The 23,460-nt window shown below is 43.5% G+C and overlaps 1 protein-coding gene across 5 annotated transcripts in view; it reads right to left on the minus strand.

The window, feature by feature from the left end:
• Window positions 1-23,460, minus strand: part of APBA1 (amyloid beta precursor protein binding family A member 1) — a 190,146-nt gene that overhangs the window by 25,997 nt on the left and 140,689 nt on the right. For all 5 annotated transcript variants that reach the window (XM_019730551.2, XM_019730532.2, XM_074330535.1 and 2 more), the window contains exons 3-5: window positions 12,556-12,651; window positions 8,062-8,101; window positions 5,130-5,275 (exon numbers count right to left, since the gene is read on the minus strand). In XM_019730551.2, the coding sequence (XP_019586110.1) occupies window positions 5,130-5,275; window positions 8,062-8,101; window positions 12,556-12,651 (282 nt within the window). The remainder of the gene's footprint in view (window positions 1-5,129; window positions 5,276-8,061; window positions 8,102-12,555; window positions 12,652-23,460) is intronic.

Below are 23,460 nucleotides of genomic sequence, written 5' to 3' on the forward strand. Positions count from 1 at the left end.
TTTTCAAGGTCAAGGACTGGATCTTGGTTAATTTTTAGCTCCTAAGATGCCTATCACAGGGGTCTGTCTAAGAAAGGTTTGTTTTTCTGAGCCAAATTTCCTTCGTTTTTATCTCACATTAAGTAGAAAATACCTACTAATGTGGCCAAACCACAACTTGCAATTCTCTCCTCATTTGGCAACTACATCTGTAAATTCTTTGCTAAATGAAGAAAATCATAATTTTTACAACTCTAAGTGTAAATCCAACATCAATATTCAATTCTAGTATACAGTTGGTGCTCTGTGAGTGACTGATGCCATAACTAATGAACAGAACAGAAATTAAAGACTGTTTTAACATGGAAACTAAGGCTTCAGGTCCAGCATTTATTCAGAGCCAAAGGACCACAAACACCATGGCTGGACCCACGGTGAGGTAGGTCTCACCGCATGCATTGCCTCCATGGGGTCAGAGAATGTAGCTGGAGGGAAGAGAGGGGCAAAATGAGACCCCCGCAGGGAGTGAGGGAGGAAGAAGGTACCTGAAAGGAAAGGAGGAAATTCCTCGGCCTTTGTGTTGGTAAGAGCACATAGGCAGAAATCACTCATCAGTTTGTGGTGAGGATATTGCTAAAAGGATTTCCCAAATAGAATCCGTACAGCTTTTCCCCTTCCTTCCTGGATGGACACTATAAAGTCTGTAGCCACATTTTGCTCTGCATCTCTCTAGAGACGGCCTAGAAAAACTCATTCCTGAAAGGGCAGCCTCTCTTTAGGAAAACGCACGGCATCTCCTCCCTTAGAGAAAGGTCTCCTAGGCACACGGGGGCACCACAGTGCCCGCTCCCCTTGGAGAAGTGCTCTCAGCCCCCTGGTTCCCTCTGCAGGTGATGAAGTCTCTGTGATGCTGTTGACAGTAACTTTCTAACAGGTGTGGGAATAAACCACGGGTCTGAACATAGCTGTCTCCACTAAGAATCTGAAATAGTGTCACGCTGGGTGTAAAGGCAAGCGCTCCGATGGGCATTTAAATGAATGTAAAAGAACACAGGTAGGAAATATTTAATGACAGACAACAGTTGCTTCAGTTGCAGAGAAGCACACTGTAAAATGATGCTTATACATGAAATGTAACCATTTAATCTTACCACTCCACACTGAATTCCTTACACGAGAGTAATCTTTGGTAAAAATAAACATACGATGTCTTCCAGATGCCTATACTGCTCTGGGCAGGTCTCACATGGATTTATAACCAGACAGCCTCTCTCCTGCTTATTCTGTTCAACAAAGCCATCCAATTTTCTGTTTGAATGAACAGTGGAACTTGGGGACACCAACACTACGGAGCTTCAAAGTAAACTTTCTGGTTTCCTATTAGGGAGCTGGACTTTGAAGAAGGGAAAACAACCCTCTCGGATACCACTGTGGAAATCAGAAGATACACAGGCGTACCTTGGAGTTACTGTGGGTTCAGTTCCAGACCACTGTAATAAAGCGCGTGTCTCAATAAAGTGAGCTGCGGAGAAGGGTCCTGCCTTCAGTTTGTAAAAGACACTGTCTATGAAATGCAATGAAGTGAAAAGCAGTAAAACGAGGCCTGCTCACCATTCACGGCACACGTGGCGCTGGGGGGGATCTGGTACCAGATGCTGTCGTCACCCTGAGCAGTGCTTTCTGTTCAGGTCATGGACCTGCTCTCCCCTCCCGGCCATCGAATACTACATACACGTCACAGTGGAAAGACAGAGCAACTCTGCCAGTCAGGAGGCCAGGAAACAAGGTGCCCAGAATGAAACCTGAGCTTTAATATGTCTGAAACCTGATGGACAGAACCTAGGAAAAACTAATCTCAAAGCAACACGCAGTTTTTGGTCTCAGGGGTCTTCCGTACTCTTTTGGGGGCAGACTGTTGCTTTGTTCTGGAAGATTCACCTCAGTGGGCCTTGGGAGCATTCCTTAACAGGGGTGCTGGGGGAGGGGCGCTCTGGCATTCTGGAGATTTATGTTTGTCGCGTGTCTCTATCCTGCACACTACAGCGTGTTAAGCGTCCCTGGCTCTGACCTACTAATGCCAGTAAAATGCCCCCAGATACTGTGGCAACCAAAAGTGTCCCCTACCCATTTCCAAATACCCCTTTGGAGGTCCCTCCCTGTCCGAGAAGCAGTGAGTGAGGCATGCCAGGTCCCTGCATTCCCACTGACCCCGGGGAAGCTGATGGTACCATTACCCTGGGGAACTACGTGCTATGTTGAGAACTTAGCTAAGCTACTCCATGATTTTGCTGCCGCAGTAATGGTCTCAGTAATGGCCAAGCAGCCTGTGGGGACCTTAAACTGACACTAGCCCCTCATGCAAGTGCATGTCCTGGATTACAGCCACAGAGTCACAAACACATGTAAGCTCCTGATGTGACTTCCCAGCAGCCCTTGTGAGCAACAGTCTCCTCCTATGCGCCCCTTAGATAAGACCCCTATGGAGCTTACCAAATCCCAGCTCTGCTTTGGTTTGAACTGACCAATCTGGCCTTAGATCAGGAACCCCAAAGCACTCTCCCCATGGACCCTACTAAAGGCATGTGCCCAGGTCCTGCGTCTCTCTCTGCCTGCACCCTGCCTTGACCTCCCCATGTGGACCCTCTAGGACTTCTCCAGGACCTGTGAGTAGCAACTTCTCTATCTTAGTTCCTCTTGTGGTCTTTTGCTCATCATCGGGCACCCTGGGGCTCTACTTAGCAACTGTCAGTTTAACACAATCATAACACGCTATGTTTGGTAACTGTGGGGCATGAGGAGTCAGAACTATGACCCCAAAGAGCTTGTTTTTGAAGTTCACTGCTCTGGATGAAATAAGACGGGATGGTGCCTGAGAAACAGCTTGTTCTCTCAGAGAGGTTTCTGTGTTCGTGCTTTGAACACTGTGTCTGGGAGATCCTGAATGAAGACGAAGACAGTAGGAAGATCTGGCAGTGCTAACATCACCTCGTTATGATAAGGGGTGACAGTGAAAAGGAATTGGGTCAAGCTTGGATGGGCAGCTCAACAAGAACCTGGCATCCTACCAGTAGCATCACTGTAGGTGTGAAGGGCAGGCTGAAATGTTTTCACGGAGTTGTCCTCTTGGGAAACATGGAGTAAGATGCATCTCCGTGGATAGGGGGTGGGACTTCCCTTGAAGGAAGTGGACCTTCTCACTGTCAATCATCCTGAAAGAGGCTAATTTTGGGAGAATAGATGAACACCACAGAAGTGGGCCTGGTGGCTGCAGGGTCTCTGAGACACAAACAAGAGTTGTGTAGCCCAGATGAAGTAGTGGAGTGGGTCCCTGACACATGGAAAAACTGGCAGGCCCTTGTCAGTAACCTTGCCATTGGGCTACCTGTGATGTGGTTGTACATTCCTCTCTGGTTTATACATCCCAATTCCTAAAACTTCAGTCGTATTTTCAAAAGTTGCAGCATTGGTTTACTCTACTGTGAAGGATAAGGGAAGGGTGAGTGCTGAGCTTGGGAGAGGAGTGCCTCCTCCAAGCATAGAGAGGTGGTAGGAGCAGTGAGTGACTCTCGGAGACCCCAGCAGCAGGAGCCATGGAGGGCAGTTGAATGAGGAAGCAATTAGAGGGGACCTGGGGACATTCACACAGCACCCCAGAAACTGCAGAATAACTGGGCTCAAAAACCATCATAATTATGGCATCAATGGAATTCTGACCTTGTATAGTCGTCACGATGGCAGAGCCTGGGCATGGGAATAACATAGCAATCAGCTCAGATGGGGCAGTGCCACCGGAAGCCCACCTCTGTTCTGCAGAACCTCTGTGAATTGCTGCCACTCTTCCCTTCAAGCTCTCAGGTGCTGTCTCGCCTGTCGAGGGCTCCCCTGTACTCCCACGGCACTTAGTATCTGACACCCTTCTCTTCTCCTCAGGGATACTCGCACATTCTCGGCTTCATTCATTTCTCATTCGTGCTGCTGAGTTGGAAGTTAAGGATCTCACTTTATAAATCGCCATTGCCCTCCTTCCCGAGACCTTGCACGGCCTGGAACACCTAAGTGCTTAAAAAATACCTTTTCCTTGATTGAGAGATTAAGAACTCTCCATTACTGGCTTCTACCCGCGCTTCTTTCTCACTCCACCTTGCTACACAAACACCAGGATGACACGTGGGAATGTGTACGTGACAAGATACAAAAAAAGGAATGGTTTATTGGGAAAGAATTGATTTTGACCAGGTGACTGGATAAAACCAATTCTGAAGTATCCTAACCTATTCTAACTTGCGTAAAATACCTGGTTCTGGGTTTCAAATCTCCCTATGGCTCCAGTGTGGCTGCCCAATGGTTCTGGGTGCTGGTGGCACTTAATGACCCTTGAATGACATGATGGCAGTTTAAGTATCTCTGTAGTCCTGGTTTTGTCCATAATTCTAGGTGGTATTGGCCTCATGGAGATTCTAGACCACTGCATTTCCATGGGCTCAAACCAGTTCTGGCTGGTTCAAACAAGTTGTAGATGATTTAAACTAGATGAAAGTGGTTCTTCCTAGATCAAACTGGCTCACTCCTTCTAAATCTTAAAACATATTCGAACAGGTTGACTAGCTCCAACTAGTTTAAATTGGGTTCGCCTTGCTCAGACTTGTTCAGACCAGCCGAGTTAGATCTGATCAAACGGTTCGTTTTACTTGAAGCAAGCCAGTTCAGTTTAGCTTGAACAGGATCAACCTGTCTGAAAGCCCTGGGACCTTTTCTGAACCACACTGTGACAAGCAATGTTTCAGTCATGGATCTCCAGCTGTCAATGGAAAGACAGACACCTCTCACACTGGAGACGTAATACGCACAGTGATATTCCTCATCATGTGAACTTGTCAAAGTTTATGACCATAGGGACTTTTTCTCAAGACTGGCCATTAAGAACAACCGAGATATCTGGTATTTATACATAAAGACTCCAGGACACTTCGGCAATCTTTTTGCTGTTTAGAACCATTAGCAAGAACACGGGTAAGCATTGCCTGCAAGGTCATCCCAATCCAATCTCCTCTAAATTCGGGACTAGATACGTGAGGTGTGGGGTGATCAGTATGGACGGCTCAGGTGCCCACCCTGCCTACCACCTCCACGGTGCACACACGCCCTCTCACCTTGATCCTGCTCACAGCTTCCTGGGCCTGCATCATGCGCACGTTTTTGGAGGGAGTTTTGTCTGAGAGCAGCTGGGTGGAGCCAAGGTAATTGGCAGCAAAAATGATTCCATCGATTAAGTCTTCAGGGTCACACGGTCCGGGAACTGTAACATACAGAGCCACAGCGGTAAGTGAAGCCACCCAGAGTGGGGGGCTTGCTGAACCCCTGGCATAATACCTCTCCCCCATTGGCACAGGGGGCCCAGTCCCCAAGACCCCTGAGCATTGCATCAACCTCCTAGTCTCTGTGTGGTGGCCTTCACTCACCCTTCGTCTTCAAACAGAAGGAAGAGTTTTTTTCTTAAAGAGTGACTTACTTCACCCATGCATTTACTGTGAGAAATGATGTGAATATTTATGCAAATACCAAACATAAAATTCAATGATGAAGGATGTTAGACTGAACTCTTTGGGGACAAAGACTATATCTAGTCATCTTTGGCTCTCTTGTGTCCCTTCAGAATCTGTCATCTAGTGGGTATCCAATAAATGTTTGCCTGCCCAATGGTGAGGTAAGCAGTTCCCTGACTTGCCACCCATTCATGTCTCCCCCTCTCCATTTTATCCACAATGGGGGACACAAATTTTATAACTCAGAAAAAATGGGATATTTGTTTCAGAATGTCTGGATTCCCATAATAGCCTCTGACTCCAATTCTGGGAGACAGATAATGTTATCCCAAAGCTACGGTTTCATCCTGCCAACCTTGCTGACTTACAGACCATAATGTTCCCGGCCTGCATCCACACACAGATCAATTCCAAGGAAAATCAGCCTTTTAAATCATTGATCAGCCTTTTAAATCTAACCTTAGTTTTAACTATTTAAAAGGAAGGTATCTGATTCTAACCACAATCACCTGTAAACTCTCCTTGAAATTAAAACATGTCTGGGACTAACACATAACTTTACAACACACGCATTAAGAATGGCATTCTAATTCTGCCATGAAAACACATGTCTTTGGCTTGGGCGCCGTATTTGGGGAGACTAAAATATACATGTTCACCCACAGTTAAAAAACTTCAGGGTCTTAAATTAGATACCTTGAAGTGGAATCATCTGCTTTTTCCTCCTGGAGAGCTAATCTGAAATGGTTTTAATTCTTAGCCTTAAACATGAAGCTCACCTTGAGCTTAAATACTCACTTCCCATGATAAACTACTTACCAGGATACAGATTTAAAATAAAATCTATTCTTTTTTTTTTCTAAAACCAAGATGGTGGTTGAAACAAAGAAATTAACAATGTTTTAGGAAAGGCCTTCACAAAACATCTGTGTGGTAATGAAATAAGGAAACCTCTTATTTGTCTTATTCTCGATCTTTCTGGGGAACGACTTCTGGACAAACACTGAGCCACACCTGCCTCCACTACATACCAGTAATTTACATTCTTCTCACAGTCACATGCTTCCTGCTCTGAAACTTTCATAGATGTGACAAGGATTCAGGCTATTTACAATACATAGTTTAGTTGTACAGCAGGGAAGCACTAGTCTAATAAAACAACATATGGACAAGTTTGGACCCACACTATGCTGTCTAAAAAGTAAAAGACTATCATTCTTCTATTAGAAATTCCTGTGATGATGTACAATGTTACTTAAACATCATGTTTGCCAACCAGGTACTGAGAAAAGATCTCACCTGGGATAGCAACTTTTAAAAATGTTCCATTTATTTTGTGAAAATAAAAAAAAAGTTCAAATAAAAATAAAAATCAACCACCTCTCTACAGGACTTCCAATATCATATATTCATCTCTGATTTAGCTCTACTCACTGAAAAGAGCCCCTCTTCACCTGCAATAAGTGTAGATACGCAGATTTGTTTAAGAGCAATCCAAGTAACATTTAAATGACTGTGTAAATATCAAGCAGCCCAGAGACAGAAATATTGGACCTAAACAAACTGTACATTCAAGATATAATCTTATGCCCTTTATCCTCCAGGGAAATTGATTATATTCAAATGTCACTGTCACTGTATCATACCCTGAAAAAAAAGTGCCCTAATGTCCTAAGTTCTTTTTAGGCTCAGATGTTAGTGTATTATGGAAAAAGTTAAAAATAAAGTTATAATGGTCTTAAGTCAAAGAACTGAGTTCTTCTTTTCAGTGATGCCTTTGTATTGCCCTGCAGGTGAACAAACCCACACACTGTATCGTCATCCTCGTGTTAATGCCGAGCCTAAACCACGGGATAAGAAGAACGGAGTTTCCAATCTTCTGAAAACTCCCTGAGGTGCTCGCATGGAATTCTGGAAATTCACAAAAATGGTGAAAATAATTTATAGGTTACTCAAGAAAAATAACCTGAGTAAGTGAACCAAACCTTGGAGCTTGTCCTGGGCTTCAGGCCCAAAGGAATCCTGATAATTCATTCCCAGGCAGTGGAACACACCGACTCTCTTGCTTGGAAGAGCTACTATTGCTAGCTCTTCCAAGCAAGAGAACAAGAGACGGGAGTCATTGGGAAGGTCTTTTTTTCTTCTTCTTTTAAGTGAAGAAGTCCAAAATTTCTCCATTAGTTAGAGCTCATTCCCACTTAAACAGTCCTTGATGGATATAAGAGGTGTACAGGACAGCAGGTAGAGAGACTTGGGTTTCAGATCCAACATGACCATGACTAAGCGAGGGGGGAGGGGAAGTCCCCCACCCAGCCTCAGGTTGTCATGGACAGAATCAGCAAAGGCAGGGAGGAGGCTCTTTGAGAGGCTTACAGCTATTGTTCTGGTCTAAGATTCTAAGACTGTTAAGACTGTGAATTAAGTGACTCTGGCCTTTCTTCTCCACTGTCATCTTCCACCTCTGTGCTTCTTCAAACACCCAAAATGCTAAAAGATTCATGAATGACACAGTACTCACTATTTTCTTTTCAGCTCTTACCTTCAACGTAGGTTGGGAATGAAGCCAAGCTTTTTCTTGACTGTAATTAAGACAAAGAGGTTTCAGAAAGGGCAAAGCATGATGAAAAATGCATTAACACAACCATCCATGCAACATGAAAAATAATACATTACCAATGGCAGATATTAAGCTGTTGGCAACCATTTCTGGTTACAGAAAATCAAGTGTAAATAAACATGTACATTTTTAATTAAAGGTTACCCAAAGCCCAGAACCATCCATTCGTATTTTAGATAATCTGAAAATCTTACATTCCACAACCAGAGAAATATCTGTCAGCTTAAAAAATACCCCCAGACCAAAATTCATAATCTTCAATAGCAATACAAAGGGCTCAATTTCTATTTTTAAGAATCTGGGTTTCTAAGTGAAAAACTGCTAATTAATAAAAGCACACAGAATATCATTATATGTTGAAATTAAGAATTTCCTTGGAGAATTTCATTGCACTTTAGGTCTTTGCTTGCGGTGATTTCTCACTGTGCTAAAAATGTTTGCTCGAGTTTTTATCTCTTCCTTTCATTTATCACTGACTTATTTTAGTTTAAAAATTCCATTATATGTTTTATTACCATGTGCTACTGTGTTTCCCCAAAAATAAGACCGGGTCTTATATATTAATTTTTGTTCCAAAAGACACATTAGGACTTATGTTCAGGGGATGCCATCCTGAAAAATCATGCTAGGGCTTATTTTCTGGTTAGGTTTTCTTTTCGGGGAAAACACGGTACTTCAAAATAAGGACACAACAAACAAAGGAGTAAATTAAAAACCCTGGTATTTCTTATATTAAGTAACACCTTGGAGCAAAGGTCAGTTTTCCAACAGCACCACTGGAAATGGATATGATCAACTAGAACCCTTCTAGAACCTGATTGGATGGCAGTTCAGTGCTGGCTCTCAGAGAAGCAATACTTTCCATTTGGTTCCTTTTACAAGTGACTGCCCTGGAGATAACTCTGAGTGGCCTAAGAGTAGGAAATTCATTCCTGCTTCAACCAGTAATGGAATTTATAGTTGATCTGTCTGGGGCAGGGTGTGAGCATTACAGGAGAGTGAAGAGCTAATGTCAAAGACAAAAGTCTCTAAAATTGGCAAAAAGTAGGGACTGTATGGCCAATGGTTATCCTCAAAAAGCCTAAAGATTTTCATTGCTAAGAATCTACCAGGTGTCGGGATCATTTACATCATTTTTAGAAGAAGGGTGTCTAGTACAGCACAGCTGCTTAACAGGCTGACTTGAATTGAGGGTACTCTCTGAGAAGCCAGTGGATTGGAAGGGTGAAGAGCCCTGCATGAGGGCTGAGATGTCATGGGAAGCAATTCCACATCATAATAGTTTACACAGTGTTCTTTACTTGGAAGATGGGAATAGCAAAGCGATGATAAATTAGTCAATACTTGCACAACATTCTCAAAAACAGTAGTGTTAATTGTTATGTGAAAAACTGGAGGCAGTTGAAGACATCTAATTTTAGGAATCTAACTCAATTCAGGAAAATGACAAGAATTCAAACGAATCACACAACACACTGTGCAGTAAACCTGTTGCCGACGTGTTCACTGGGATGAAATGGTTCCTCACACCAAAGAGGGTGGGTTTCTGGTTTTAAAAAGGATCACTTTTAAAGGAACTAAAGACACAAGTCCACCAGGAATAAAAGGTTATTGGCTGTTAATGAATTCATGGGAAAAGGCATACCACATGAAAGCCAGGATATGCGGATAGGAGAGAACTCCAATTTCAGCAGTACTTTCCATTAATTTTACTTTCTATTTATCCAAGCAAGAAGACAGGCCCAGTTGAGTGCCAATGGCCAAGTCTGTCTAATTCTGGTTGGTTTAAAGAAAAACAATCCATAACTTCAGGATATGCAGACGGACGCTAGCTTCTTTGTAAGGCCAAAGGTTTTAAAATTATTATTCCCCAACCATCTCTGTCTTTGTCCTCAGCTGCTAGGGGCCTGGGGTAATAAGGGTTTACTTTGTTTAATCAAAATGGTTAAGCCTCCAGGTAAACCCAAGAAGCCTATTCAGATTTCCTTGGGCTATTAGGACATTTTTCTGAATGCTAATCTCAAGGACAGTGCCCAGATTTTAGCAGAAGCTATAGAATTACTTCAGTTTAATGCTCTAAAAACTGCCGTTTTATTTAGAACCACAATGGAGGGCATTTGGTACATTCACTTACTCTCTACTCATGAGCTCATGACTGGATTTCTTTAGCCTCTGGGATAGTAATTTTATTTTTTTAAAGAGTTTTGTGAAATGAAAGAATCTCTAATTATTGCACACAAAGAGGATTTCATCATTATTTCTAAGGATACGCAGAGACATGTGCCAAGTCCTGTAGGAACTGAGAAACTAACAAATTTGCCTTGCTTATTATATCTGATGAATAATCGAATGTTGAACATTCAGATGTCTGATTAGCTTTTTGTTTTCTCACATGTGGGCAGAGATGAACTTTGGTTGATCCTTAACAGTGAAGAAGATAAAGGCCAAAACCTTTGGGATTTTCTAGGAGGACGCACGCACCATGCGCAGAACCCGGAGGCCTGACAACTGGAATGATGACACACAATCTACCTTGTCCATGCAGTATGTGACCTGCAAACACGTTTCACCCCGAGCACAGCAGAGCCTGGGGTTGAGCCTGGGCCCACCACATGTGCTCTGGATTCAAATCCTCGCCCACCCAGGTGTAAGCCCTGGGACCTCAGGTAAGTGATTCAACCTCTCAGCTTCCTCAACTAACACATGAGGACAATAGTTCCCGCCTCACAAAATTATTTTAAGGATTAAATGAGATACTATCTGTGATTTGTTCGGCCCAGTGCCCACACAATGTACATGCTCAAGAAATGGTCAGTCTCATTCCTGTTATTATCACGGTGGCTGCCATTCTTTTCTTCTTGCTATTTGTTCTCACCGCGTACTGTGAATAAAGTATAAGGCAAAGCTGGGGGTGCAGGGGCAGCAGAAACTGTGACTCCATTAGGCCTGTTTCTGTGGCCTGGGATCTGAGGACCAAACCCAGAGGAAGACCAAAGTACATTTCAAATCTAAATTCTAATGGTGTTGTTTCAGAGAAAGTCTCTTTATGTTTGTTTGACTTACTAGGAACAGATTATTAAAAAAAAATATATACGTCTCCCTTGCATGAATATTTAATGGTGAATGTATGTGTATTCAGTGATACTTTAAAGGTAAGTCTTAACTAAAGCTCCCATTAAAAGTGAGCTGCCACTCAGGTTAAAATGGAGATTGCTTTCTTCCTTCCATTGCACTTCACATAAAAATTATTAGCAAGAGGAGGGAAAGTGAGACAATCATTCATTATGTGGTTTACTGCCCTAATGCATATCCCACTGGTGATTAGGCAGCATTTACACATTTACAGCAAGCTGCGCCCACACAGAGATCATGACACAGGTCACTATCTACCTGACGCTGGTTCATAAAGAGATGGGGGTGGCAGTTAGCTGGGTCTAAAAAGATGACAGTGCTGGAGAAGGCCGTGCCTTCCCTCAGGGAAAAATACCTGCCCTGTTTAGCCCTAAAAACCTCAGGGGGAGCAAGCAGCATCTTCTTGCTTAAATTTTCTCAGCCAGAGCTCAGTCTGGCCTCCCTCAGTAGGGCGACACTGTGATTTGCTGTCCAAAGGGACACGTTAGGGCCACACTGTCCAGGAGCTCTTTGCTGCACGTGGTTGTTGAAGTGAACTGAAACTGAATAAAATGAAAATGTCAGGCCCGCGGTCCCACCAACCACATGTCAAGGGCTAACTAGTCAGTCACACGTGGCTGATGTGCACCACGGAGGACAGTACAGAAGTAGAACTTTCCCATTGCTGTGGTCTGTTCTCTGCACAGCACTGCTTTCGAGAGAAGGGGTGCTTATCAGTTGTGTTGTTGGACAACAGGTGTCCACTGGAAGCGCTGCAGGTAAACCAGGACAAGTGGTGACCCTGTCCTCACGAAAGGTATTTCACTTGGGCCTGAAATAAATGGGTATTTAAAAAATCCATTTCCCAAACCACTTAGCGACTGTACATCCACAGTACCCGCGGCTTCTAACACCATGAGGAAGGAGGCAGCTAGATCGTGTTTGATATCCAATGGCCTGCACTGCCCAAGAGAACTTTCTGTATGGGTGGAAACGTTCTGTCATCTCCCCGTCCAATACAGTTACCAGTCACACGTGGCTACTGAGCAGTTGGAATGTGGTGCGTAGGCTGGAGGAAGTGACTTTTTCGTTTTATTTACTAATTAAAATAGACCCCTGTGGCTACTGGCTCCCAAACTGGATGTAGCAGCTTTCATCATTGAATTGCACACTGGACAGGAGAACACAGAGCTGGTCTGCCCAGGCTGCTTTGGGACAGAAGCTCTGTGGGAGGCTGGAGAAAGCACAAGCCAGAATTAGAATGGAAGAAAATGGGCTTTTGAAACAAAACGGCATCCCACCTACCTCTTTGTTCGTGGAGGCTTCCGCGGGGTCACTGGGGTGAAGGGGTGTACTCGAAGACTCTGCGCCCAGGGGTGAGGAACTGCCAGGCGATGGAGACTGGAACAGAGCAAGGGGGTAACACAGTAAGAACCTGGGGGACGGGGGAGCACCCAGCCTGCAGGCAGGGACGGAGGAGAGAGGAGAATGCTGCACACAACTGAAGAAATATTTCAGAGGGGAGAAAACTGCCCCGGAAAAGAGCTGCCAACTACACATCCGAGAACGCTCCAGGTTGTCAAGCTAGCTTTGAAATTTCTGCCATGTTTTCAAAGGAGCACTTGCAGCATGGTTCCCCACCCCTTAGGCCAACATGTAGCAATTTAATTTATATATAGTAAAAGTGGAATGTCAAACTTAAAGCTCTGGATAAATAAAAATTAGGGTGATACACAAATGTTGGTGCTCTTAAATTTGTTTCTTATTGAAAGATACAAAGACTCTGGATAATAAATGTCATAAAATCACCTACTTTCCCACTTGAATGGGAAAGAAAAAATTACAGCACGTATTTTTAAGGAGGTAGCTGGGATTGACTTGGACGACTGGAAACCACACCACTTGTATTTTCCTAGTCAGTTCAGATTTCAAATATCTTGTCTGATTTAATCCACAGGTAACTGAAAATTCAGAGAAACTACAGCATCCAAACAACATTACCTTCTCAGAAAAATTCTTTGTTAAATGATACATTTAAAGCAATTCCACTTCTGGGTATTAATCCAAAGAAAACAGAAACACTAATTCTAAAAGAGATATGCACCACCATGTTCATTGTAGCACTATTTATGATAGCCAAGACATGGAAGCAACCTAAGAGCCCATCAATAGACGAATGGATAAAGAAGATGTGGTACATATACACAATGGAATATTACTCAGCCATAAAAAAGAATGAAATCTTGCCATTTGCAATGACATAGATGTACCTAGAGAGTATTATGCTAAGTGAAATAAGTCAGACAGAGAGAGATAAATAATGTTATGATTTCACTTATATGTGGAATCTAAAGAACAAAACAAATGAACAAATAAAACAAACTCAGAGATACACAGAGCAAAATGACGGTTGCCATAGGGGATGAGGATGGCAGGATGGGGGGAAAAGGGGAAGGGAATTGAGAAGTACAAATTGCCAGTTATAAAGTAAGTCCTGGGGATGTAACGTACCGGGAATGTAGTCAATAATATTGCAATAACTATGTATGGTGACAGACGGCTACTAGACTTATTGTGGTGATCACTTCATAAGGTATATAAATGTTGAATCACTATGTTATATCCCTAAACTAATATAGTAATATTATATCTTGACTATAATTTAAAAATCAAGAAAATCTTTAATAAAAAAAAGACAGGAAACTAGTTTCGGGGTGTATGGTTCCCATCAGGTGTGCTACCACCTCAGGTGATGGCTCAGGCTCCTAGCACAGACAGGCCCTACTGGGAATATGACACCCCAGGCCAGTGCCTGACACACAGCCCGTGCTTCATGAACACTTGCTGAATGAATGACGAGAGCAAGCAAGCAGGCTCAGGGATGGGACTACTCCAGGCTCCGAAAACCTTCGTTAGCCAGAACATTTCTTATGCGCCTGAAAGCGTGGGAGACAGAGGGACTCTCCGGGTGACTCACAGGGACGCTTAAGAATTCTACAGCGACGGTCCTCTGAGAGTAAGAACGGACTGCTTCCCAGTTTGTTGGTGATGTTTGAGAGTGCACATGAAACAGAACCCACACGAGGATCTATTCTCTGAGGAAGTGTGGGGACGTGACTGAGGGGAGGTAAGCAGAACAATCAAAATAACATGAATGGCTACTTGAATCTCATCTGACCTCGTGGGACTGGCCCCCTTGGGGAAGGTGAGGTACAGAGATGTCAGTAAAATACCTGTGTGGAAAGGAAGAATGTTACACAAAGCAATGGTGCTGAGGAGGGGAGGGGACATGTTCATATACAAGGGGGACCTCAGCGAGCAGTATGTGAAATCTTAAAAAAACAAGACAAACAAATGAGAAACAGAAACTCATAGACACAGACAATAGTTTAGTGGTTACCAGAGGGTAAGAGGGGCGGGGGATGGGAGATGAGGGTAAGGGGGATCAAATATATAGTGATAGAAGGAGAACTGACTCTGGGTGGTGAACACACCATGGGATTTATAGATGATGTAATACAGAATTGTACACCTGAAATCTATGTAATTTTACTAACAATTGTCACCCCAATAAATTAAAAAAGAAAATCGTTCTCAAAAAGCCTGAATTACAGGAAACACAGGGGACACCAAATGAATGGAAAGAGGATGTGATGCAATGTGATATTCTTCCCACGGAGACGTCATGGTTCCAGCCTATTGCTGTGAGGCCTGGATTTGTTTCCCATGAGCCCATGTGCCTGATTCTGAGCGGGCAGATGAGGAGCACTGAGCTTCTAAAACGTTCACATGCAGCAATCAGTTGCTCTGCAGTAAATCCAAGAGGACGGTTAACAGCAGACATAAAGTAGACCAGGCTCCTCAACCCCCAGATACAAGAAAATAGCCCTGCATGCCTTTAAAAAGAACACAGCATTTTTCATTTAGCATCCAAGAGAGCTGGTGGGTACTTGCGGAGTTAGCTCTCTGTTTGGCCTGCTCAAAATTAATGTAGTAAAGTCTTCATGAGAATTTGATGCCTTTAAAATGTCCCAGTTTTTCAAATTTGAAGCGCTTCCTTAGATATTTACGTCTATTTTTCCTCCAAGTAATTTTCTCTGTCACAAAGATTGTAAGGGTCTAGTCCCTGGGGAAGCTAGTATGGCTGTTTTTTCTTTAATTATTTGGTTTGAAGGTGGTGTAACAGCTTCATTAAAAAAAAAACAAAAAACAAGAACCGTGGGTGGCCAGATGGCTCAGCTGGTTAGAGAGCTCTGAACAACAGGATTGCCGGTTCAATCCCCACATGGGGCACTGTGAGCTGTGCCTTCCACAACTAGACTGAAGGCAACGAGCTGCCAGAGGGGCGGCCGGATGGCTCAGATGGTTAGAGCACAAGCTGAGCTCTCAACAACAAGGTTGCTGGTTCGATTCCCACATGGGATGGTGGGCTGCGCCCCCTACAACTAAAGATTGAAAACGGCGACTGGACTTGGAGCTGAGCTGCGCCCTCCACAACTAGACTGAAGGACAACGACTTGGAGCTGATGGGCCCTGGAGAAACACACTGTTCCCCAATATTCCCCAATAATTAAAAAGAAATTAAAAAAACAACAACCCTCCCAAGAGTCCCACAGTTCCTATTTCTTTGTCTAACTATTTTCTGTTGCTAATCCTCTAAAAATGGATTCTTTGCAATGCCATGGGTGCCAGATCATCTCAGGATGATGTGAGAAGACAGGTTATGCACACAGTGGGCTGGGATATGACAGAGGCAGGTCAGACCCTACAGCAGGCTGAGTGACCAGTGCTGGGCACCCATCATGGAACACTGGAGAAGACACACAAATGTGACTGCTGTGAGCACTGCTCTCACTGAGGCTCTCGGGGGGCCCACTTCCCCTCAGACAACGAATGCTCTTGCCTTCTGCATGCAAATGAGCTCATTCATGTTTCCTTCCATTTGCATGTGCAGTTAATTACCCCCACCCAGAAAGTTCTCCCTCATTGTCTCCTATATTCAATGCATTCAAAAGCCCACATATTGCTGAAGCTTTCTTACTCTGTTCATGGTACATTCTCTCCTGATGGCATATACCAGGCTTTGTAATGATGTGTTTCTGTGTATGTCTGCCCTCCCCCAAGAGCTCTTTGGGAGGGATCTTCTCTTTTTCATCTTTGTAATCCAAGTACCCAGCCTTTGGTCCCATAAACAGTACGCACTCAGTAAATGTTTACTGAATAAATGATTTCAATGTAGTTTCCAGCTTCGCCATGTTTTCCAACCTGCACAGAAAGCAGATCAACCACTGCTCTCTGTCCTTATATTTTAGTGGTCAATGGGAAGCCTTTTTTGATATAGCGTCTCTACACTGTTATATGGAGAATGTGAAATCTGCATTGTGAATTAGAGAAATGGTCTTTGCTTGTGAAGACCCTGACCTTAGCTCCAGCAAACTCTTTTGAAGCAGAAAGTGGCCCCAGCATGAGACAGGACCCCACGGAGCACAAGCTTACTGCTGACCACACCACTGTTGACCAAGTCAAGGTGGAAAAATGCCTTTGGAGCAGACGCAGCCTCCATGGGGCCGAAACAAAGGTGCTAGTATCAGCTCTTCTCAAATACCTGCTTTGAAAGCCCTTTGCCTCTTACCTCCAACTTCTGCCTTGTTACTCTCAAAAGTAGAGAGAAAACCAGACATTGGAAAATATTTTTTACTTTCAAAGAATGTATTGAAGGCAAAATTTAACCAGTGAGATACGATACAAAACTAAAAATTATTATTACATATATCTGTGACTGGAGTCTCATGCCTTCTGGGTTAGCAGATCAATATTCAACTTTAGGCAAATAAGACCAACGGTGGGAAGCACATGAGGGCTTAGAAATTCACAAAGGTAAGTGCCAAACACGGAGATGACAGAGGGAGTGTTCAACGATGACTCAACAACTCCCTGTTCTGGGTAATTACAGGAGGTCTCCTTAAGCTCTGCAACTTGTCTTCTGCAGACTGCGTTCTAGCAGATTCTCCCCAACTATGATCTCAACTTACAGTGATAGCTCTGGGGTTCCAAAAGGCAGAGCTCTCATCCTGAAGACTTGGATGCTTCAATGCCAGAACAAGAGATGGACAGTCCCGTTCTTAGGTCAGAGGTGGCTTAACGATGCTACAGGGTCCAAAGAGAAAGCCAATCATTCATTTAAATTCTGACTAACCACCTCCAGGGGGCAAATACCATATTGCTGATGGTAGTGGTGAGACAGACAAATAGCTGAAGGAATTTTCAGGCTATGCTTGCAGAGGAGAAGAGCAGCACATGAATAACTATTATTCATTTATTCCTTCTGCAGACATTTCAGGGCCTACCTGTGTTCCTAACACTGGGTCAGGAAACAGAGGGAAGAGATGCTGCGGTCCTGTCTTCCATCCCTTTCCAGACAATGGGAGGAAGCAGATATGTGAAGGCAGGGCTGTGGCAGGTGGCCACGATATTAATCTGTAAGTGGGGATACAGGGTTGGGAAGGATCGATTCTGCAGGAGGGGAGGGGTGTGTACCAGGCGATTCTTCACTGGGAAGGAGACGGCTTCCTGAAACTGCGGTATTCGAGAAGTAGGATGGGGTAGGGAAGGGGGAAAGTACCGGAAACAGAAGCAGGGAGGTCTAAGCACAGCTCTACAGGGAAGCAAGGATGCGCTGACGAGCAGGGCAGGGCTACTCACGGGCGCCCACTTGGCGACAAGCAGTGCTTACACTCCCCAGGGGTGTTGTCTTTGTGAGTCATGGTCCTGTGGTCCTTACTGAAGAAGCCTAATCGAGGCTCTTCCTAGCTATTTCTGAGCTGAACTGGAAGAGACAGGATTAAGGGACTGAGGTATTACTTTCTCGCTCTTTCCCTTAATTCTCTTTCAACAGTGGACATCTGCAGGAAGAGGTTACAATCTGGAAAAGTTGATGACATGATAATAAGAACACCCCAAAACTAGACATAAAGGGACCCCTAGCTCTTCCCAAGTGGACACTGTTCTTTTCAGAAAGGCCTACGGACAGAGAGCAAAGCTGTGACTTGGGGTGGTTTACCGAGATCTTAAGAGACCTCTGGAGGAATGCTAGTCAATAAACATGAAATCATGAGTTCTACCTGAGTCATTCATTCACTCATTTAAACAAAAGTGCTGACAATGTCTGAGGAAGCCCAGATCCCTGCCTGTGCTCGAGACACTTCTGGTCCATCAAGGAGAGAGACCTATAAACACACGGAAGGTGTCCTCTGTAAGCAGTGGTCACTGTCTGAGCCCCTGAGGAAAGCAAGTCACAGTAACACGAAAACAGCCCCTATGGAGTCAACTGCTCACAGTGATAGTCTCCACCGTAGCAGTGCCCCCCCAAATGCAGCATCTCCCTGGTCCACGCTTTGGCAGCTGGTCTCTGTTGACTGTTGTGACCATCTGGCATCAGGAGGCAAAGCAACCCCTGCCCCAAACAGCAAAGGCACTGAAGAGTTTAAGTGCAAGTACTGTCAAAATAAATATAAGGCAGAATTTTGTAAAGTTGAAGAGGGCGAAATTGGAGAACTGCTCAAACCCGCTACAGATAATCGAAGAACTGGTGGGGTTACATCAGTTCACAATTAAGAAGAGAAAACCGGAAAGGATAATGATGTTAGAGGTGCTTCAGAAAAGCATGACTGGAATATCAAATGATTAAGAGAGGCCCTGGGGAAAACTGAGTCAGCTCTTAGGTATTTTTTCTGAACTGGTCCTCTTCATGGTTGAAAGGATCCTTTCTGAACATGCTGGAAAAGTTACATGGGAACTGAAGAAGGCTACTGTAGTGTGTGATTGAATGACTTAAAAAAAATTATAACTCTAAATCAATACTCTGTTCTAAGAATTCATGTATAGTTGTAAACTACATGTTGTTAGTCAACAGATAAACTAAGCTAATGTTTATAATGTGTAGGATTGGTTTTCAAAGCAAAGTTCTCATCAAGTCCCCTCCCCTCTTCCCCATACTTGCTTTGACTTACTTTGAAATTTTAAGTGAATTAATTTTACATTAGCATTTTGAAAGTACACGTATGGGGTAATTCTTTAGAACACTCCTGCCCCCTGTGGTTAAAATGTGACATGACAGCTGCCATAATGGGGGGAGAAAGACTATGTACCTGCAGTGGCTGGGGCAGGACAGAGTTCCAGTAGTGGAGACACAGAAGCTTGTCCTGCCACAAGACCCAGGACTCAGAAGGCCCTGGAACAAAGCCTGTTGGTTGGTGGAAGTAAAAAAAATCAATCAATGCCTAAGACACTGGGTCTGGTCTTCAAATACACCATGATCAGGCTTTCTAACATTAGGGTCCATTTTCCAAAGCATAGCGTGATCACAGGGAACACAAGTTACATTTCTCCTCTGAAAAGGACTTTGATGTTTTAATTTTATGTTGTGGCAGAACGAGTACGATTTAACTTAGGCTTCAGGATAGCGAAGCGGGTAAGTGCTCAAGCCCCAGCGTCTGGCCGGCGAGTCTGAATTCTGGCTCTACCACTCATGGCTCTGATCCTACTGAGAACTAGGGAAAACAGTTACTACCCACCTCCGGGGGCTGACGTGAGGGTTAATTAGTGGCAATGCACAGAGGGTGGCAGCTCAGTGCCTGGGCATGCACAAAGGACTCATCTGCTATTTCATAAGCCTTTCAAGAGTCCAACAGTTACAAAAATGATTTTACCCCAATGGGAAGGTGCTTACAACAACTCACGCCCACGGGGATGTTTTCGTTGTCTCATCTTCTTGGTTCCTTCCTTCCTAATATTTTATTCATGGATAAAATTAAAAAGCACAAAAAAGGCTCTACAAGATTATACCACAAAGACTCTAAATCCATTTGTAAGCCTCAAGACTCTGACGGGTACATTGGTAAGAACAGCTCATTAGCAGGTAAGACCGGGCAGCATATGCAATGGTTGTGTGCAGTTACGGACATGTCCACTGTCTGCCATTCCAGACAGCATTTTGGAAGATGAGTGGTGAGTGATGCTCTACGGTGACTGATTTACAAGAGAGAGCCAGGTGTACGTGCATTACACAGTGTTCATGTAGAACATGGCTCATGCATGACCATGACACACCAAGATATGCCACTGTTTCAGACACCTGAGCTGGCTCTAGCCAACCTTGATGAGTTGATGAGTACAAGTTGGTCCTTTTCCTCCAAGGAAACTCAGTGATAAAACTTTTACTGCGACAAAGGGTAGGAGAAAATAATTCTTTAAAAACTACAGTTTTACCAAATCTATTTATAGTAATTTTACCTATATGGAACAACTCACAAAATCTGAATAAAGTGGTGTTTTTCTTTTTGTTTAATTTTTATAGTCATCAAACAGCCAACACACCACATGAAACCCGAGCGCCTCATGAACCTGACTCTCCTGTGATAGGGACTGCATGTTTACGTTCCCCTCCAATTCCTATGTTGAAACCCTAACTTCAATGGGATGGTATTAGGAGGTGGGGCCTTGGGAGGTAATTAGGTTAAGAGGATGGAGACCTCATGACAGGATTCGGATCCTTAAAGGGAGAAACTTGAGAGAAGCTGCTTCCTCTCTCTCTCCTCTCTGCCAAGTGAGGACAAAGCAAGAAGAGACGGCCGTCTGCACACCAGGCAGAGAGTCCTCACCAGAAGCCGATCGTGCTGGGCGCTCTCATGTCAGACTGGCTCCAGAACTGGGAGAAATCAACTTCTGCTGTTGAAACCACCTAGTCTAATCTATTTGATGACAGCAGGCCAAACTGACATCCAGAGACTTCTCATTTAAGTACCTATTAACTCTCATTTTTAAACACAGTTTTAACAAGCTCTGAGCAAGTAACTCCTCTATTCAAAAACATTACTGGTTCCTTTTTGCTTACAAAATAAATCCTAGACTCTTTACCTTGGCACTTAAGACACTGCAACACGAGGCCTTAGTTTCTTTACCATTTCCCCTTCTAATTCTTACTCTCTATTGTCAAGCCAAACTGATCTACTTTCTATTCCCTGTACACCACCTGTGGGGTTGGCTCAGTGCCTCTATTTATGCTCCTTTGAACTCCACATGTCCACAAGTCCTCAAAAGCCCATTGTAAATGTTACTTCTTTCGTTCAGTCTTTCCAATTCTTAGGTGATAGGAATCCATCTCCTACGAGAATTGCTTGTATTTTATCTGTGCCATTCTTACGATGCATCACTTTTCCCCTTGCATATCATAAAAAATATCAAAATACTATACACTATTTACAATATATTTTAATTATATTTTAACAAGCACCACTAAAGGCAGGATTTAGCATTAATTTTCATGTTTTCTTCTCCAAGTGCTTAATACAGGGCTCCCCAAAACATAGACAACAGGAGTTCCATACATGTGTTGACTACATGGAAGGAGGCATGGCACCAATCCTTTTGTAGCAGAGGAAAAAGGAAACGGGTTTATTACAGAGTAGGTCCTGAACCCACATAGCATTGCACTTATGTGCTCATGGGGATACTTGTACCCACGTGTAGTTCAGGGGTCTCCACTGGTTCTTGATCATGGTCTGTCTCCCTTCTTTGGCAGACACCGCTTGCAATATAATGCGTCTTTGTGTGATTAGAAAAGTATGGTGGACACACACAGGGACAAGTGTTCTCAAAGATGGCATTTCCTATAGGCTGTAATGAAACACATGGTCATTCAGTTCCTTTCCAGCCTGAACATTCTGGTTCCAGTCTCTTCTCCATATGGAATTTCCAAGGCATGGTTAGCGAGGGCCGGCCACTGCACAGGCTCACTAGCTCTTCTGGTAAACCACTTCAGGGACGGGGTGGGGCTTCTCTCGGTCCACTGTCCTCACATAGTTTTTCACTACGCATGTTAGTTTGACTAGCTTTATCCCATTTCTCAAATAAATGTATTGTTTTCCTCATTGATCTAAGTTGTTTTAAATTCACCTTATTCCACCTTAGAATAATTTTTTTAAAAAGTAGATGATTAGCTTTTTTCTTGCTCCAAGATGTATCTGTGCTTCTGAAGATTGAAACTGGTTAAGAGATTCATAATTATTCACTCTCAATTCAAACTGTATTATGAATGCACCTTTGTATTTCCTTAAAGTGGCGAAGTAGGAAAGTGAGCACAGACATTACAGTTGCTTAATTATGTCATGAAAATGATAATGGCCTGGGACTAACACAGTATTTCATATACACATTTATAACGGATTAGATTAATACCAAACAGAGTATCCCTCCAACCGAGGGGTGCTTTTATTATTGGGGGGGGGCACACAAATAATTCATTTTATCACCATCAAAAGGGCTCTAAACTTCTGAAGCCAGGTTCTCAAAGAAAAAAAAAAGACCAGTTAATTATGAATGAGTCATCATTATAAGGTGAGATAATTTATCATCTGAAAAAGCTGATCTATAGACAGAGGTTATCTTTTCCCTTTTGAAACAGCCTGACAGTACCTAATTGAAATGCATTATAACTTGTGATGGACAAACGAGGGAACATGTTCTTCACTCCCCCCTCTAGGTCCTTTCAACCCTTGATGGTCTTCTTGTACTTTTATTCCCAGGCCACCTAATCTGAGACCAGTGAGCAGAAAGAAATACCAAACTAAAATAAATAATTTTAGTTTGTGTGAAGAGATGCAAAACTATTTGCTGTAATAACACATTACCAGCTCAGAAGAAGAGCCATCATTTCAGAAGGGCTTACTATGGGCCAGGCACTGGACAGTATACATTATGCCCATTACCTCATTTACTAGCAGAGCAGTTCCTCATGTGCAAGCTACTAATTTCCATTCATTTTCATGAGCATCATGGAAGCAAAAGATACATCACAGAGCAAGAAATTAGAGGCTCCCGTGCCCAAAGTAACTCATTTATTAGAACACAGAGAATGAGAACACAACGTTGCTGGAGAGAAAGCAAAGAACACAGCATCTTTCTAAGTGATCAAGTGGCCTTTTCTCTCTGCAGGTCGTCTGGGACTTCCCAGCAACAGGCAAACCTGATTCCCTTTCTCCCATCTTGGGTACTGTTCATTCTGATCTATTCCCGCTCTGCTCACTGAGTACTACTGTCATGGGAAACACAGAGGACAACTTACAATCGGATAGGACTAGGAGAAGAAACGCAGAAACAAAGCAGTAAACATCATTTTGAAGCCTGAGGATTCACCTACCTCATCGTCATGAC

Source organism: Rhinolophus sinicus, linkage group LG04 (assembly GCF_036562045.2).
Source record: "Rhinolophus sinicus isolate RSC01 linkage group LG04, ASM3656204v1, whole genome shotgun sequence".
NCBI lineage: Eukaryota > Metazoa > Chordata > Mammalia > Chiroptera > Rhinolophidae > Rhinolophus > Rhinolophus sinicus.